General features: G+C 43.7%; 1 protein-coding gene across 4 annotated transcripts in view; it reads right to left on the bottom strand.

Moving 5' to 3' along the window:
- The window catches only part of LOC106585299 (signal-induced proliferation-associated 1-like protein 2), a 128018-nt gene that overhangs the window by 30290 nt on the left and 79773 nt on the right, over positions 1 to 17955 (bottom strand). For all 4 annotated transcript variants that reach the window (XM_014171403.3, XM_014171378.3, XM_014171399.3 and 1 more), the window contains exons 8-10: positions 14676 to 15255; positions 9322 to 9596; positions 2776 to 2991 (exon numbers count right to left, since the gene is read on the bottom strand). In XM_014171403.3, coding sequence (XP_014026878.1) covers positions 2776 to 2991; positions 9322 to 9596; positions 14676 to 15255 — 1071 coding nt within the window. The remainder of the gene's footprint in view (positions 1 to 2775; positions 2992 to 9321; positions 9597 to 14675; positions 15256 to 17955) is intronic.

Below are 17955 nucleotides of genomic sequence, written 5' to 3'. Positions count from 1 at the left end.
CTTGTGTATTGATTTTAAGAAAGACATTGATGTTTATGGTTAGGTAAACATTGGTGCAACGACAGTGCTTTTTTCCGCGAATGTGCTTGTTAAATCACCCGTTTTTGGCGAAGTAGGCTATGATTCAATGATAAATTAACAGGCACCGCATTGATTATATGCAACGCAGGACAAGCTAGATAAACTAGTAATATCATCAACCATGTGTAGTTAACTAGTGATTATGTTAAGATTGATTGTTTTTTATAAGAAAAGTTTAATGCGAGCTAGCACCTTACCTTGGCTCCTTGCTGCACTCGCATAACAGGTAGTCAGCCTGCCATGCAGTCTCCTCATGGAGTGCAATGTAATTAGCCATAATCGATGTCCAAAAATGGCAATTACCGATTGTTATGAAAACTTGAAAATCGGCCCTAATTAATCGGCCATTCCGATTAATCGGTCGACCTCTAGTATGAATCCCTGTTAAAATAAAGATAAAATAAATTCACCATTTGGTGCCCAGCGGGGTTGACATCTTAACTCATGACATATTAAGTTTAATGAGAGAAATGTCACAACAACCATTTGGTTCCCAGACTGCCACCAGAAGAGTTTGTAGCGAAGCAAACCACCTATTTTCTTTAAAAGGTTGCAAACAGGTCTATAATATACACTGACTGTACAAAACATTAAGAACACCTTCCTAATATTGAGTTGCTCCGCCCCCCACCCCCCTTCTCCGTCAGGACAGCCTCAATTCATCGGGGCATGGACTCTACAAGGTGTCGAAAGCAATCCACAGGGATGCTCGCCCACGTTGACTCCAATGCATCCCACAGTTGTGTCAATAAGGGATCAAAGCTTTCATCTGGATTCACCTGGTCAGTCCATGTCATGGAAAGAGCAGGTCTTCACAATATTTTGTACACTCAGTGTAGACTTGGAAAGTCTTTCATAACAGACATACAAGGACACTCTAATCTGAAAATAGAGTTCTCTCATGAGAGGCCAAATCCATGCCGCAATCATTCCTGTGAAACCACTGACTAGAAGGGAATCACTTAATCTCAATTTTCCGCCAGCAAACAGGCTGTGCTTTTCTTTCTACAAAAGGTCAAACTCATCCCACACAATTGCACTACTCCCACATATACACACACACACATACCGGTATGCTTGCATGCGCACACACAGTTGTCACACAGTTGTCACACAGTTGTCACACAGTTGTAAATGGACACGCACACACTGAGTAGATGTAACACCACAGATACGCATGGCATGGACACACACGCGCGTTCAACCTGATATGTAATGCAACCCTACCCTGAAAGACCAGTGCTGATGTAGCCTTACTGTCGCTGTGTGTGTGTGTGTGTACAGACAATCGTGGACAGTCCACAGCAGAGGGGCAGTGCAGGGCTGCAAACAAGCACCTCGACACTCCCGAGCTCAATAAAACATTCACATGCCATGACACCCTGCTAGCTAACACACACACACACACCCCCCCCATGATGTATGCCATGTTAAATAACATGGGCACAACATGGAGGTCGATCCTCAACCCGCAGACAGAGTGAGAAACATACACTCTAAATACAGGGTAAAGAAAGTTGATGCTTATGGAGTGATATTAGTGCCAACAAAATGAAACATTTCATAATACAAATTCAACATGATTAAATTCTGATAGAAATTCTGTTGCCACTAAAATCACTCCATAAAAACATGACCCAACATAAGAGCAAAAATAAAACACTAGGAAAAACCTTATAGTCTCTTCTGTTTGTTTTTATGTTAGTATTATATCACAGTGCCAAAGAGCTCTTCTCATCTACATTCAGCATTGATTCAGTTGTTTTCTCTAGTCCTGGGACCCACTGTGTGTGCAAATACCATCTGAAACCATGTCTATGAGAAAACACTGATTTAAGTATAGTAGCCACAGTATGTTAGAGTTGGAATTAGAGCTGGGTCGAGTTCATTAGGCATGAACGGTAGAAAACAGACAAACAGGGACAGTTTACCTAGACTTGTCAAATAAAAGCTTGTTCCTGTTTTCCATTGCAAATCCTTTTAGAACACTTTGTTGGTTTCCCTAATGCCCCTTCCGCCATCTTGTTTTCCTTCCTGTCAGAGCCCAGTCTCAGTTTCCCAGTCATGTATTTGCCACTTGCTAATTTTATGCTAATCAAATTACAAAAACCTTGACCTCATTATGCACAGCCTATGCTAATATCGTGCAGTGTCAGTGATACTAAGGATAGATGTGCCATTGTGTCCATCGAGAAAATTATACAATTTCACTAAGAAAAACAAGTCGGCAATGAGTCCTATTCAATTATTAGTACAGGTCCTTGGGATGAGTCAGACAAGGTTGGCCAGCAAATCTGTATATGTACATGAAAATATTTTCTGAATTGGAGTGACTCTTCATGCCAAGTAAGGAAGCATGATTGATGTAATATACTTCAAGTCGCTTTTGGTGACACACTTTGAGCATGATTATGAGTGTCAAAGGCAGGGATACTAAAATCTGGCCTCCAGACAAGAAGTACTGCTGATGTAAATTCTTTGCTCTAAGCAGGGACTTATTAAGATCGAGATTCCACTCACTAGCACTAACCAAACAGTGACAATGAGTTTACTCTGTTCGAAAAAAAAAAAAAAAAAAACATCAGGACTTTGGCCATCCAGGTTCAAATTTGAGTACCTCGGATCTAGGGTGCTAGAACTAGGAACTATGAGTCAATTGAGTCAAAGAAGATGGAAGTGGGGGCTGAGGTGTACCTGGTCCCGTCCTGTTGCTTCCTGTCGAAGGAGGTGCTGCGGGAGATGGCCCCCTGGGCGTAGTGGAACATCTGCTGCCCGGGGCTGGGGCCCTGTGTGGGGGAGGTCCGGGACATGGATGGGCCACCACCCGGGGCTGCCGAGACGCGGTGCCAGCCGGCAGCCGTGGTGGTCTTGTACTCCACCACGGGGACGCGGTACATCTCCGAGCAGCTCCTGATAGAACAAATCAAAAAGACACATTAACAATTGAGCGTCTGACAAAACAATCTTAAATGGTGAAGTACATGTATTTACATTATACTGTAAGAGCATGAGTAAGTGTTGTTACATGTTATTATGTGCATCTAATGTAAAAAGTGTGACACAATCCTCATAGGCTATTCTAAGTCAATGGGAGAGTTATGTTGATATTTGGAAGATGGACTGCATTTTAAGTGTTCGGTATTTTGAGATTTTTCACTGCCTGCTACTTGATACGTCCGTTTCCAAAGAGGTACAGCCCCGTTCCACCTCTTTCTTGCTCTAATGATTTAACCGTCAGAATATAGTATTAACCCAATATTCTTGGTGCGAAAGAGATGACCAACTTTCCATTGCATTTGGGACCAGTCGCTGCCAACTTGTGTCCAAGTTCATCCAAATTTACTGCTACTTTGCTACAGTTAAATATGTTCAATATTTGCTGATGGATATGAGCTGCATTGACTAAGCCTGTGGCCGATTGACATCAATAGCACTGGTATTAGTATTTTATTAGGTCCCCTATTAGCTACTCTTCCAGGGGTCCACACAAAACATGACATAATGTTATATACTAACAGACAACATTGATTAATTTAACAAGCCCATTAGGTCATGACTACAGAGATAATTAGCTTTGAACTAGCTGGGAGATATAGGCTGGGTCCCAAAAGGCACCCTATTTCCTATACTGAACAAAAATATGAACACAACATGTAAAGTGTAGGTCCAATGTTCCATGAGCTAAAATAAAAGATCCCAGAAATGTTCCTTACGCACATATAGTACAAAACTATGGATCATGTTTTCTCCTTCACTCTGCTTGATTCCTGTTAAAACATGATTTGGCAAGTCTCAAGATCTCAACCAACCCAAACGACTGCCTTGGAATGTCCCAAAAAATGGCACAGCACGAAAGCCCTGTCTTGATTCATACATGTTGGATTCATAAGTCTCAAATGTCACCCATTTCCATTATAATGCACTACTTTTGACCAGGGCCCATAGGTCTCTGGCCAAAAGGAATGTGCTATAAACACCGAACAAAAATATAAAACGCAACATGCAACAATTTCAACGATTTTACTGAGTTACAGTTCATATAACAAAAATCAGTCAATTGAAATAAATTAATTAGGCCCTAAACTATGGATTTCACATGACTGGGAAGACAGATATGAATATGTTGGTCAAAGATGGTGTGACCATTTGCTGGATATTGGCGGGAACTGGAACACGCTGTCGTACATGTCGATCCAGAGAACCCCAAACATGCTCAATAGGTAACATGCCTGGTGAGTATGCAGGCCATGGAAGAACTGGGACATTTTCAGCTTCCAGGATTTGTGTACAGATCCTTGCGACATGGGGCTGGGCATTATCATGCTGAAAAATGGTGATGGCGGCGGATGAATGGCACGACAATGGGATTCAGGATCTCGTCGCGGTATCTCTGTGCATTCAAATTGCCATTGATAAAATGCAATTCTGTTCGTTGTGCGTAGCTTATGCCTTCCCATACCATAACCCCACCACCATGGAGCACTCTGTTCACAGCGATGACATCAGCAAATCACTCGCCCACAAGACGCAACACATGCCATCTGCCCGATACAGTTGAAACCGGGACTCATCTGTGAAGAGCACACTTCTCCAGTAAGCAAAGGACCATTGAAGGTGAGCATTTGCCCACTGAAGTCTGTTACGACGCCGAACTGCAGTCAGGTCAAGACCCTGGTGAGGGCGAGCTTCCCTGAGATGGTTTCTGACAGTTTGTGCAGAAATTCTTCAGTTGTGCAAACCCACAGCTTCATCAGCTGTCCAGGAGGTTGATCTCAGATGATCCCGCAGGTGCAGACGCTGGATGAGGAAGTCCTAGCTTGGCGTGGTTACACATGGGCTGCGGATGTGAGGCCTGGTTGGGCGTACTGTCAAATTCTCTAAAACGACGTTGGAGGCGGCTTATGGTAGAGAAAGTAACATTCTCTGGCAACAGCTCTGGTGGACATTCCTGAAGTCAGCATGCCAATTGCAACACTCCCTCAAAACTTGAGACATCTGTGGCATTGTGTTGTGACAAAACTGCCTATTTTTGAGTGGCCTTTTATCATAAGGTGCACCTGTGTAATGATTATGCTGTTTAAATCAGCTTCTTGATATGCCACACCTGTTCGGTGGATGGATTATCTTGGCAAAGGAGAAATGCTCACTAACAGGAAGGTAAATGTGTAGTATCTATTCTATATGGGAATAGATTGATATAAATGCTTCAGCTAAAATCATATGTGGTACAGTTGAAGTCGGAAGTTTACATACACCTTAGCCAAATACATTTAAACTCAGTTTCACAATTCCTGACATTTAATCCTAGTAAAGATTCCCTGTCTTAGGTCAGTTAGGATCACCACTTCATTTTAAGATTGTGAAATGTCAGAATAATAGTAGAGAGAATGATTTATTTCAGCTTTTATTTCTTTCATCACATTCCCAGTGGGTCAGAAGTTCACATACACTCAATTAGTATTTGGTAGCATTGCCTTTAAATTGTTTAACTGGGGTCAAACGTTTTGGGTAGCCTTCCACAAGCTTCCCACAATAAGTTCTGTGAATTTTGGCCTATTCCTCCTGACAGAGCTGGTGTAACTGAGTCAGGTTGGTAGGCCTCCTTGCTCGCACACGCTTTTTCAGTTCTGCCCACAAATTTTCTATAGGATTGAGGTCAGGGCTTTGGGATGGCCACTCCAATACCTTGACTTTGTTGTCCTTAAGCCATTTAGTCACAACTTTGGAAGTATGCTTGGGGTCATTATCCATTTGGAAGACCCATTTGCGACCAAGCTTTAACTTTCTGACTGATGTCTTGAGATGTTGCTTCAATATATCCACATAATTTTCCTACCTCATGATGCCATTATTTTGTTAAGTGCACCAGTCCCTCCTGCAGCAAAGCACCCCCACAACATGATGCTGCCACACCCATGCTTCACGGTTGGGATGGTGTTCTTCGGCTTGCAAGCGTCCCCCCTTTTCCTTCAAATATAACAATGGTCATTATGGCCAAACAGTTATATTTTTGTTTCATCAGACCAGAGGACATTTCTCCAAAAAGTATTATTTTTGTCCCCATGAACAGTTTCAAACCAAAGATCTGGCTTTTTTATGGAGGTTTTGGAGCAGTGGCTTCTTCCTTGCTGAGCGGCCTTTCAGGTTGTGCCGATATAGGACTCGTTTTACTGTGGATATAGATACTTTTGTACCTCTTTCCTCCAGCATCTTCACAAGGTCCTTTGCTGTTGTTCTGGGATTGATTTGCACTTTTCACACCAAAGTACGTTCATCTCTAGGAGACAGAACGCATCTCCTTCCTGAGCGGTATGACGGCTGCGTGGTCCCAAGGTGTTTATACTTGCACTGATGAACGTGGTACCTTCAGGCGTTTGGAAATTGCTCCCAAGGATGAACCAGACTTGTGGAGGTCTACAATTTTTTTTCCTGAGGTCTTGGCTGATTTCTTTAGATTTTCCCATGATGTCAAGCAAAGGGGAACTGAGTTTGAAGGTAGGCCTTGAAATACATCCACAGGTACACCTCCAATTGACTCAAATGATGTCAATTAGCCTATCAGAAGCCTCTAAAGCCATGGCATAATTTTCTGGAATTTTCCAAGCTGTTTAAAAGGCACAGTCAACTTAGTGTATGTAAACTTCTGACCCACTGGAATTGTGATACAGTGAAATAATCTGTCTGTAAACAATTGTTGGAAAAATTACTTGTGTCATGCACAAAGTAGATGTCCTAACCAACTTGCCAAAACTATAGTTTGTTGACAAGAAATTTGTGGAGTGGTTGAAAAACGAGTTTTAATGACTCCAACCTAAGTGTATGTAAACTTCCGACTTCAACTGTATATAGTCATTTGGTTAAAAGGAGACATTATACTGATCAATAAAATGTTTGAGACTATGGTAAAGACTAACTTTTGGTTTATTGTCAGAATTCTTTCAGAACACTGAGTACGGCAGTGCCGTCACAACTTGATTGATGTGACGGCTAACATGTTCTGGCAGTTGTGCAGGTGAGCCATAACACTGTCAAGAGACATTATTCCATTGTGAAGACAGGGGAGTGCAAGCCGCTGACAGGAATACTAATTATTGATGTAAAACCCAACAGGTTATAGTGGTCGAAATTGTGGGAAATTGATGAAGCAATGATACTAACAGTGTTTAAAGTAGAAATTTGTAACCTTAATTTTGCCAGTGGCAACTTAAGATATTACAAACACAAACATCCAAGAAGCAAAGCTAAAAATAAAGATTGACTATATACAGTTGAAGTTGGAAGTTTACATACACTTAGGTTGGAGTCATTAAAACTCGTTTTTCAACCACCCCACAAATTCCCCAAGACCCAAACCCTGCCCTTTTGAGAAAAATAAAGTTACAGATTGAACCTTTAAAGATTGAGTTCATTATATACTGAACAAAAATATCAATGCAACATGTGAAGTGTTGGTCCAATGTTTCATGAGCTGAAATAAAAGACCCTATTAATGTTCCATATGCACAAAAAGCTTATTTCTCTCAGTTTATGCACAAATTTGCTTGCATCCATGTTAGTGAGCATTTCTCCTTTTCCAAGATAATTCATCCACCTGATAGATGTGGCATATCAAGAAGCTGATTAAACAGCATTATCATTACACAGATGCACCTTGTGCTAGGGACAACAAAAGGCCACTAAAATGTGCAGTTTTGTCACAACACAATGCCACAGATGTCTCAAGTTGAGGGAGCATGCTAACTAAAGGAATGTCCACCAGAGCTGTTGCCAGAGAATTGAAGGTTAATTTCTCTACCATAAGCCGCCTCTCCAATGTCGTTTTAGAGAACGTCCAACCGGCCTCACAACCACAGACCACGGGTAAACACGGCAGCCCAGGACCTCCACATCCAACTTCTTCACCTGCGGGATCGTCTGAAACCAGCCACCCGGACAGCTGATGAAACTGATGAGTATTTATGTACGTAATAAAGCCCTTTTGCTGTGAAAAACTAATTCTGATTGGCTGGGGCTGGCTCCCAGGTGGGTGGGCTTATGCCCTCCCATGGCTGCGCCCCTGCCCAGTCATGTGAAATCCAAACAATCCACTGGCCCAGGAGTGTGAAGGTGAACGGAAAGGCACTGGAGCAACGAATCGCCCTTGCTGTCTCTGCCTAGCCGGTTCCCCTCTCTCCACTGGGATTCTCTGCCTCTAACCCTATTACAGGGGCTGAGTCACTGGCTTACTAGTGCTCTTCCATGCCGTCCCTAGGAGGGGTGCGTCACTTGAGTGGGTTGAGTAACTGACGTGGTCTTCCTGTCTGGGTTGGCGCCCCCCCTTGGGTTGTGCCGTGGCGGAGATCTTTGTGGGCTATACTCGGCCTTGTCTCAGGATGGTAAGTTTGCGACTGAAGATATCCCTCCAGTGGTGTGGAGGCTGTGCTTTGGCAAAGTGGGTGGGGTTATATCATGCCTGTTTGGCCCTGTTCGGGGGTATCATCGGATGGGGCCACAGTGTCTCCTGACCCCTCCTGTCTCAGCCTCCAGTATTTATGCTGCAGAAGTTTATGTGTCGGGGGGCTAGGGTCAGTCTGTTATATCTGGAGTATTTCTCCTGTCTTATCCTGTGTCCTGTGTGAATTTAAGTATGCTCTCTCTAATTCTCTCTCTCGGAGAAGGAGGACCTGGGCCCTAGGACCATGCCTCAGGACTGCCTGGCATGATGACTCCTTGTTGTCCCCAGTCCACCTGGCCGTGCTGCTGCTCCAGTTTCAACTGTTCTGCCTGCGGCTATGGAACCCTGACCTGTTCACTGTGATTACTATTATTTGACCATGCTGGTCATCTATGAACATTTGAACATCTTGGCCATGTTCTGTTATAATCTCCACCCGGCACAGCCAGAAGAGGACTGGCCACCCCTCATAGCCTGGTTCCTCTCTAGGTTTCTTCCTAGGTTTTGGCCTTTCTAGGGAGTTTTTCCTAGCCACCGTGCTTCTACACCTGCATTGCTTGCTGTTTGGGGTTTTAGGCTGGGTTTCTGTACAGCACTTTGATATATCAGCTGATGTAAGAAGGGCTATATAAATACATTTGATTTGATACATTAGGGCCTAATGAATTTATTTAAATTGACTGATTTCTTTATATGAACTGTAACTCAGTAAAATCATTGAAATTGTTGCGTTTATATTGTTGTTCAGTGTAAGAATAAAACAGAGCTTAGTTTAAGTGCAAAGAAGGTGGTGGTGTTTAACCTACCTCCTGGGTGTGCCGTCTTCGTGGGGCTGGACGATGACCACGCTGACTGTGTTGGACGTGCGCAGCAAGTCGATCATCTGCTCGTGGGATAGTGTGGCCACAGCCACCTTGCAGATCTCCATCAGCCGGCTGCCCGGACGGAGACCCACCTGCCAGGCGAAGCCGAAAGGCTCCACGTCCGCCACCACGCCCTCGAAGTTGACGTGGAATCCCAGCTGGCCCAGACCGTTCCGCCGGAGGGTCATCTCCACTGTCTCGCAGCCCCGGGTGACAATCTAGGGCGACATGACCAAGAGAGTCAATTCCAGCCTACTCTGATCTAATGGCTTTATTAGGGTTTATCCATGGTGGCAACTGTTTTGATAAGTTATGAGCATTACCTTATAAGGCCTACTGTAGATCAACCTTTACCCCAGTTAACCTCATGGAGGGGCAGTAATTAGCAACTTTGTGGTTTGATCTAATCCACACAAAAACAAAACTTTAAATTGCACCGAAGCCAATGAGAACTTAAATCATTATCCCTTTCCAAGATAAAGTTGGTTGAAAAGACTAAAGGGCTCCATTCAATCAAACTTGGCAACAAAAACAAAACATAGTCCAAAAGTGGTCTGAGCTGGCCTCTTGAAGCGCAGGAAACAGTTACGGGATTTGACAAAAAAGTTTGCCAACAACAGAAGAAATACCTAGATAATTTCAGAATAAACCAGCCAATCGCACAATGTCAAGCTCTGCAGAGATTAGGGTCGTCGCAATGCCAAAGGTAAAAAAAAAAAACATCTCTGTTTAGAGTGGCAACGTGTCACTATTTTTCATCCAGACTCCCCAGTTCTTCACCCCTTTTTAGCGTCTTAAAGCCTGGCCGTCTGAGGCTAATGGTATCGTGACAACCCTAGCAGAGGCTTTAGACACCTTTGGATTATCCCATTTAACTGAAATTAAAAGGGCCTGGGACAGAACGCTCAGGGACACCCGACCCCATACGACCTCTCGACTCTAAATAACACAATTATCAACCAAATGACTTAATCAATTCCAGGCAAAAAAAAGCAGGAGGAAAGTACATGCCTCGGCAGGCGTTTATTACCATCAGTGATTCAAGAACAGTAACTTCTAACAACAAACATATTGTTCTGTGACTGAGGTAAAGTGTCGGTATAATGGGGGACATCTGCTGACTAAACTGCTGTGACTTGGGCCGGCTCCCAGGGCTTGAGTAATCTTCTCACTGCAGTGTTTACCCATAGTAAACTATTTAACTTAACAAGATCTTTTCACATCAGATCTTTTACAGATCTGATTGGTCAAAATACCAATTAGTGAAAAAATATCAGAATTGGGCTGCCTGTCTAAACGCAGCCAAATACTGAGGTACAAGGTTTTATGCAAGTGTCTTATGATATTATTAAACTACAGTTCAAAAGTTTGGGGTCACTAAGAAATGTCCTTGTTTTTGAAAGAAAAGCAAATGTTTTGTCCATTAAAATATCAAATTGTAAATGACTAATGTAGCTGGAAATGGCAGATATTTAATGGAATATCTACATAGGCTTACAGAGGCCCATTATCAGCAACCATCACTCCTGTGTTCCAATGACACGTGTTAACTGATCCAAGTTTTTCATTTTAAAAGACTAATTGATCATTAGAAAACCCTTTTGCAATTTTGTTAGCACAGCTGAAAACTGTTGTTCTGATTAAAGAAGCAATAAAACTGTCCTTCTTTAGACTAGTTGAGTATCTGGAGCATCAGCATTTCTGGGTTCGATTACAGGCTCAAAATGGCCAGAAACAAAGACCTTTCTTCTGAAGCTTGTCAGTCTCCTCTGTCTGGACAGAGTTCCTCTGTCCAGTGTCTGTGTTCTTTTGCCCATCTTAATCTTTTATTTTTATTGGCCAGTCTGAGATATGGCTTTTTCTTTGCAACTCTGCCTAGAAGGCCAGCATCCCAGAGTAGCCTCTTCACTGTTGACGTTGAGACGTTTTGCGGGTATTATTTAATGAAGCTGCCAGTTGAGGAACGACTTGAGGAGTCTCTTTCTCAAACTAGACACTCTAATGTACTTGTCCTGTTGCTCAGTTGTGACCCGGGGCCTCCCACTCCTCTTTCTATTCTGGTTAGGGCCAGTTTGCACTGTTCTGTGAAGGGAGTAGTACATATTACTTTTGTTTTTTTGGGACCGGATGCTGGAGTGAGTAGTTAACTGTACTTCGCTCCGCGGGTAATATTACATTTCATTACAATGGAACGATTTGATTAGTGTAATGTTAGCTAGCTAGCTACATAGTTGTCTTTACATCAAGGGTAAAGGTGCAGCTAAAGGTGAAGGTGTAGCTTTGAGAAACTAACAAGGTTAGCTAGCCAGCTGTATTCGTTCGTTCGCGCCGTTTTCCAAATGGCGTCAACACCACAGCCACTGCTAGCTAGCCAACTTTACCAACTAGCAGTACTGTAGAAACTAAATACATTACAATGGAACGATTTGATTATTGTAATGTTAGCTAGCTACATAGTTGTCTCTGTGTCAAAGATAAAAGAAAGGTAAACACAGCCACTGCTAGCTAGCCAACTCTACCAGCTAGCAGTACTGTATAATTTTTTGTCAATAAGATTTTTGCAACGTAAGCTTAACTTTCTGAACATTCGAGTTGTGTAGTCCACTTGTGTAGCTAGCAGGACTGACTTTGTGTTAGCTAGCCAACGTTTAATTACTTCTGCGTTATGAAAGGAACTAGACACGGACACGAATGATCCATTGGTAGTTTGTTGTAACCAAGTATTGGTGTTAACCGTGTGTTATTGGATGCTAGCATGCTAGTTTGCTACGGCGTCATAGGACACGGTGCACTGGGTGGGTTAGGGTTAGGGTTAGGGTTAGGGTTATCTAGCTGAATAAACTAAGTTTGAGCCTATTCCTGGAAACATTGAACCACTGTAGTTTACATCAATTATAATTTCTAAAGTTGAAGTTGGAAAAGTTATATTTGAGTGTTTCAGTGAATGGTTAGTGAGGGAGGCCCTGCTCTCTCGCTTCCCCAGTTGTTTAGTTAATTTTCATTCCAATCTCCTTTGCATTAGTGTAGCCTCTCCTGTAGCCTGTCAACTATGTGTCTGTCTATCCCTGTTCTCTCCTCTCTGCACAGGTCACACAAACGCTTCACACCACATGGCCGCTGCCGCTCTAACCTGGTGGTCCCAGCGCGCACGAACCACGTGGAATTCCAGGTCTCCGGCAGCCTCTGGAACTGCCGGTCTGCGGCCAACAAGGCAGAGTTCATCTCAGCCTATGCTACCCTCCAGTCCCTCGACTTCTTGGCGCTGACGGGAAACATGGATTACCACAGAAAACACTGCTACTCCTACTGCTCTCTCCTCGTCTGACCACGTGTTCTCGCATACGAGAGCATCTGGTCAGCGGGGTGGTGGCACTGGAATCCTCATCTCTCCCAAGTGGACATTCTCTCTTTCTCCCCTGACCCATCTGTCTATCTCCTCCTTTGAATTCCATGCTGTCACAGTCACTAGCCCATTCAAGCTTAACATCCTTATCATTTATCGCCCTCCAGGTTCCCTTGGAGAGTTCATCAATGAGCTTGACGCCTTGATAAGTTCCTTTCCTGAGGATGGCTCACCCCTCACAATTCTGGGTGACTTTAACCTCCCTACCTTTGACTCATTTCTCTCTGCCTCCTTCTTTCCACTCCTCTCCTCTTTTGACCTCACTCTCTCACCGTCCCCCCCTACTCACAAGGCAGGCAATACGCTTGACCTCATCTTTACTAGATGCTGTTCTTCCACTAATCTCACTGCAACTCCCCTCCAAGTCTCCGACCACTACCTTGTATCCTTTTCCCTCTCGCTCTCCTCCAACACTACTCACTCTGCCCCTCCTCAGATGGTATTGCGCCGTCGCAACCTTCGCTCTCTCTCTCCTGCTACTCTCTCCTCTTCCATCCTATCATCTCTTCCCTCTGCTCAATCCTCACCCCACTCCTCCGCACACTCCACTGGCTTCCAGTTGAAGCTCGCATCTGCTACAAGACCATGGTGCTTGCCTACGGAGCTGTGAGGGGAACGGCACCTCCGTACCTTCAGGCTCTGATCAGTCCCTACACCCAAAGAAGGGCACTGCTTTCATCCACCTCTGGCCTGCTCGCCTCCCTACCTCTGCGGAAGCACAGTTCCCGCTCAGCCCAGTCAAAACTGTTCGCTGCTCTGGCACCCCAATGGTGGAACAAGCTCCCTCACGACGCCAGGACAGCGGAGTCAATCACCACCTTCCGGAGACACCTGAAACCCCACCTCTTTAAGGAATACCTGGGATAGGATTAAGTAATCCTCCTAACCCTCCCCCCCCCAAAAAAGATATAGATGTACTATTGTAAAGTGGTTGTTCCACTGGATATCATAAGTTGAATGCACCAATTTGTAAGTCGCTCTGGATAAGAGCGTCTGCTAAATGACGTAAATGTAATGTGATGTAATGATAGCGTTGTATGAGCTCTTCAGTTTCTTGGCAATTTCTCGCATGGAATAGACTTCATTTCTCAGAACAAGAATAGACTGATGAGTTTCAGAATAAAGTTAATAGTTTCTGGCCATTTTGAGCCTGTAATCAAACCCACAAATGCTGCTGATGCTCCAGATACTCAACTAGTCTAAAGAAGGCCAGTTTTATTGCTTTTTAATGAGAACAGTTTTCAGCTGTGCTAACATAATTGCAAAAGGGTTTTCTAATGATCAATTAGCCTTTTAAAATGATAAACTTGGATTAGCTAACACAATGTGACATTGGAACACAGGAGTGATGGTTGCTGATAAATGGGCCTCTGTACGCCTATGTAGATATTCCATTAAAAAAAATCAGCTGTTTCCAGCTACAATAGTCATTTACAACATTAATCATGTCTACACTGTATTTTTGATCAATTTGATGTTATTTTAATGGACAAAAAAAAAAGTGCTTTTCTTTCAAAAACAAGGACCCTAAACTTTTGAACGGTAGTGTATGTCTCAGGCAGAAGTTGCCAATCTTCTCTCTGGGCCAGTGTGGGTACAGCCAAGCGGTAACAAACCCAAACCCAATTCAAGTGATCAACTAAACCTAGTCTTCAGTAAATACTTGGAGACGATGAATTAGATATGTTCCTTGTGGGTCCGATTGGCGACCCCTGGTTTAAAGGACTGACACCGAGGCGTGGTTTCCCGGACACAAATTAAGCCTGGACTAAATATCATTCTCAATGAAAGATTTTAATTGAAAATACTGCTTAGTCCATTATTAGGCTTAACCTGTGTACTGGATGTGTAGCACTTAATTATGTTGTCTTTTAGCCTAACACAACCTCCTTACCTCCAACCTCTGCATGATCTCCCGGACATCGTCCCAGCATCCTTCCTGCGTGGAGAACACCACACACTCGCCTCGCTCGTAGAAGAGCCGGACGCTCCCAGATGTTGCGCTCCAACCAAGGACATCGCGGCAGTAGCAGTTGAACACCACCTCCTTGGACGCCTCTTCGATCAGCACCACAAACTCATTGGAGACGGCCAGCAGGCAGCCAATGTCCGCCGACTGGCCAAAGTCCCGGGCCACCACGGCCCAAGTGACTGCCCCGTAGCTCTGGAGGTGGGCGTTCCGCCGGGGTCGGCTGCGCTCCTTCTTCTTGACACCCAACGAGATGAAGCTGAACTTGGCCGCTGAAGAGTCCATGGGGTTGGCACTTACAAAGTTCTCGGCCAAATCTTTCAGGTACTCTTGGCGCGTGCGCATGGCCATGGCGCGGAACTTGTCGGACTTATGCACCGCATTCTCACCGTTCATCATCTTGGCCAGAAGGAAGTCCCGGAACATGGCCGACTTTGGGAAGAGCACCCCCTGGGGGATGGGAGGACCGAAGGCGGGCACGTCTTTAGATCTGGTGACTGCCACACTAAAATAAAGACAAACAGATATTTTAATCCCTCCGTCATTTTCCATCACCATATTTTATAAGTAACACAAACAGGTCAAAACAATACATTTGAGAGAGATTTGTTGGGGGGGGATTTGAATTAAAGCCACTCCCTGGAAATGAAAAGGTTACAAACTGTTGTTCTGCTAATCCAAAGGGCAATTACAAGAGCAGAACAAGTGGTTTCATGATCAACTGTACGTCATATTAGATAGCTAAAGTGCTGTTACATTGCGTGAATATAATTGACTACACAAGCTTAATTTTAAAAGCCTCTATTATAAATAGAGGTGTGGTTTTAGTTTAAACAAATAGAGATTATTTCAACCCTCACAGTGGTGTAGGAAGTGACAAGCAACTCATGTTTCTGTATGATCAGAATTCTGATTCAAGACTCAGGTCCTCTAACAGTAAGGGCCGGAAATAATTGTAGTGGATTTGAATCATACAGCAGCATATCCAAATCAAATCAAAGTTTATTGGTCGCTAACACAGATTTGCAGATATCGCAGGTGCAGCAAAATGCTTGTGTGTATCTAGCTCCAACAGTTCAGTAATAGCTAGCAATTAAAAAACGTAAAATACACAATCCAGAAAAATAACAAGCAATGTGAGAGACTGGAATATAAATATATATACACACACATATGTATATATACACACACATATGTATATATAGCTCCAACAGTTCAGTAATAGCAAGCAATTAAAAAACTTAAAATACACAATCCAGAAAAATAACAAGCAATGTGAGAGACTGGAATATAAATATATATACACACACATATGTATATACACATATAATGGTGTAAAGGCAGTATGGACAGTATCGTCCAGCAGTAGATGTATAGGTTGAGCCATGACTAGAATACAGTATATTGAGTGCATTTGGAAAGTATTCAGACCCCTTGACTTTTTCCAAATTTTGTTACATCCTTATTTTTTCCCTTATCAATCTACACACAATACCCCATAATGACAAAGCAAAAACAGGTTCACACATTTTTATTTATTAAAAGTAAAAAACAAATATCACATTTACATAAGTATTCAGACCCTTAGTACTTTTTGAAGCATTATTAAAGCACTTTTGGCAGCGATTACAGCCTTGAGTCTTCTTGGGTTTGAAGCTACAAGCTTGGCACATCTGTATTTGGGGAGTTTCTCCCATTCTTCTCTCCAGATCCTCTCAAGCGCTGTCAGGTTGGATGGGGAGCGTTGCTGCAGAGCTATTTTCAGGTCTTTCCAGAGATGTTCGATCATATTCAAGTCCAGGATCTGGCTGTGTCACTCAAGGATATTAAGAGAATTGTCCAGAAGCCACTCCTGCATGGTCTTGGCTGTGTGCTTAAGGTCGTTGTCCTATTGGAAGGTGAATCTTCGCCCCAGTCAGAGGTCCTGAGCGTTCTGGAGCAGGTTTTCATCAAGGATCTCACTGTACTTTGCGCCGTTCATCCTACCCTCAAATCCTGACTTGTCTCCCAGTCCCTGCCGCTGAAAACATCCCCACAGCATGATGCTGCCATCACACCTCACCCTAGGGATGGTGGCAGGTTTCCTCCAGACGTGACTCTTGGCATTTAGGCCAAAGAGTTCAATCTTGGTTTCATCAGACCAGGGCATCTTGTTTCTCGTAGTCTGAGAGCCTTTAGGTGCCTTTTGGCAAACTCCAAGTGGGCTGTCCAGTGCCTTTTACTGAGGAGTGGCTTCCATCTGGCCACCATAGAGGCCTGATTGGTGGAGTGTGCAGAGATGTCATTCTGGAAAGTTCTCCCATCCCCACAGAGGAACTCTGGAGCTCTGTCAGAGTGAGCATTGGGTTCTTGGTCACCTCCCTGACCAAGGCTCTTCTCCCCCGATTGCTCAGTCTGGCCGAGCGGCCAGCTTTAGGAAGAGTCTTAGTGATTCCAATCTTCTTCCATTTAAGAATGATGGAGGCCACTGTGTCCTTGGGGATCTTCAATGTTGCAGACATTTTTTTGGTACCCTTCCCCAGATCTGTACCTCAACACTATCTTGTCTTGGAGCTCTACAGACAATTTCTTCAGCTTCATTGCTTGGTTTTTGCTCTGCCATGCACTGTCAACTGTGGGACCTTATAGACAGGTGTGCGCCTTTCCAAATCATGTCCAATCAATTGAATTTGCCACAGGTGGAATCCAATCAAGTTGTAAAAACATCAAGGATGATCAATGGAAACAGGATGCACCTGAGCTCAATTTCAAGTCTCATGGCTTATTTACATAATTATTCAAACCTTTTGCGATCTGTTTATTTATTTGTTTAAATTTGCAAAGATTCCTAAAAACCTGTTTGCGCTTCATTATTATGGATTATTGTGTGTAGCTTGATGAGGAAAACAATTCATTTGATACATTTTATAATAAGGCTGTAACGTAACAAAATGTGGAAAAAGGGGTCCGAAAACTTTACAAATGCACTGTACATATAAAGTGGGTAAAACAGTATGTAAACATTATTAAAGTGACCAGTGTTCAATGCCTAAGCAGTGTCTCGGTCCCAGGTTTGATGCACCTGTACGGTCTCTGCCTTCAAGATGGTAGCGGCATGAACAGGCTGTGGCTTGGGTGGCTGAGGTCCTTGATGATCTTCTTGGCATTCCTGTGACACCGGGTGCTGTAGATGTCCTGGAGGGCAGGCAGTGTGCCCCCGGTGCTG

Source organism: Salmo salar, chromosome 02, assembly GCF_965601325.2.
Source record: "Salmo salar chromosome 02, fSalSal1, whole genome shotgun sequence".
NCBI classification, from domain to species: Eukaryota; Metazoa; Chordata; class Actinopteri; order Salmoniformes; family Salmonidae; genus Salmo; species Salmo salar.
The sequence above is the reverse complement of the archived record's forward strand: the minus strand, read 5'-3'. Positions and strand labels throughout refer to the sequence as shown.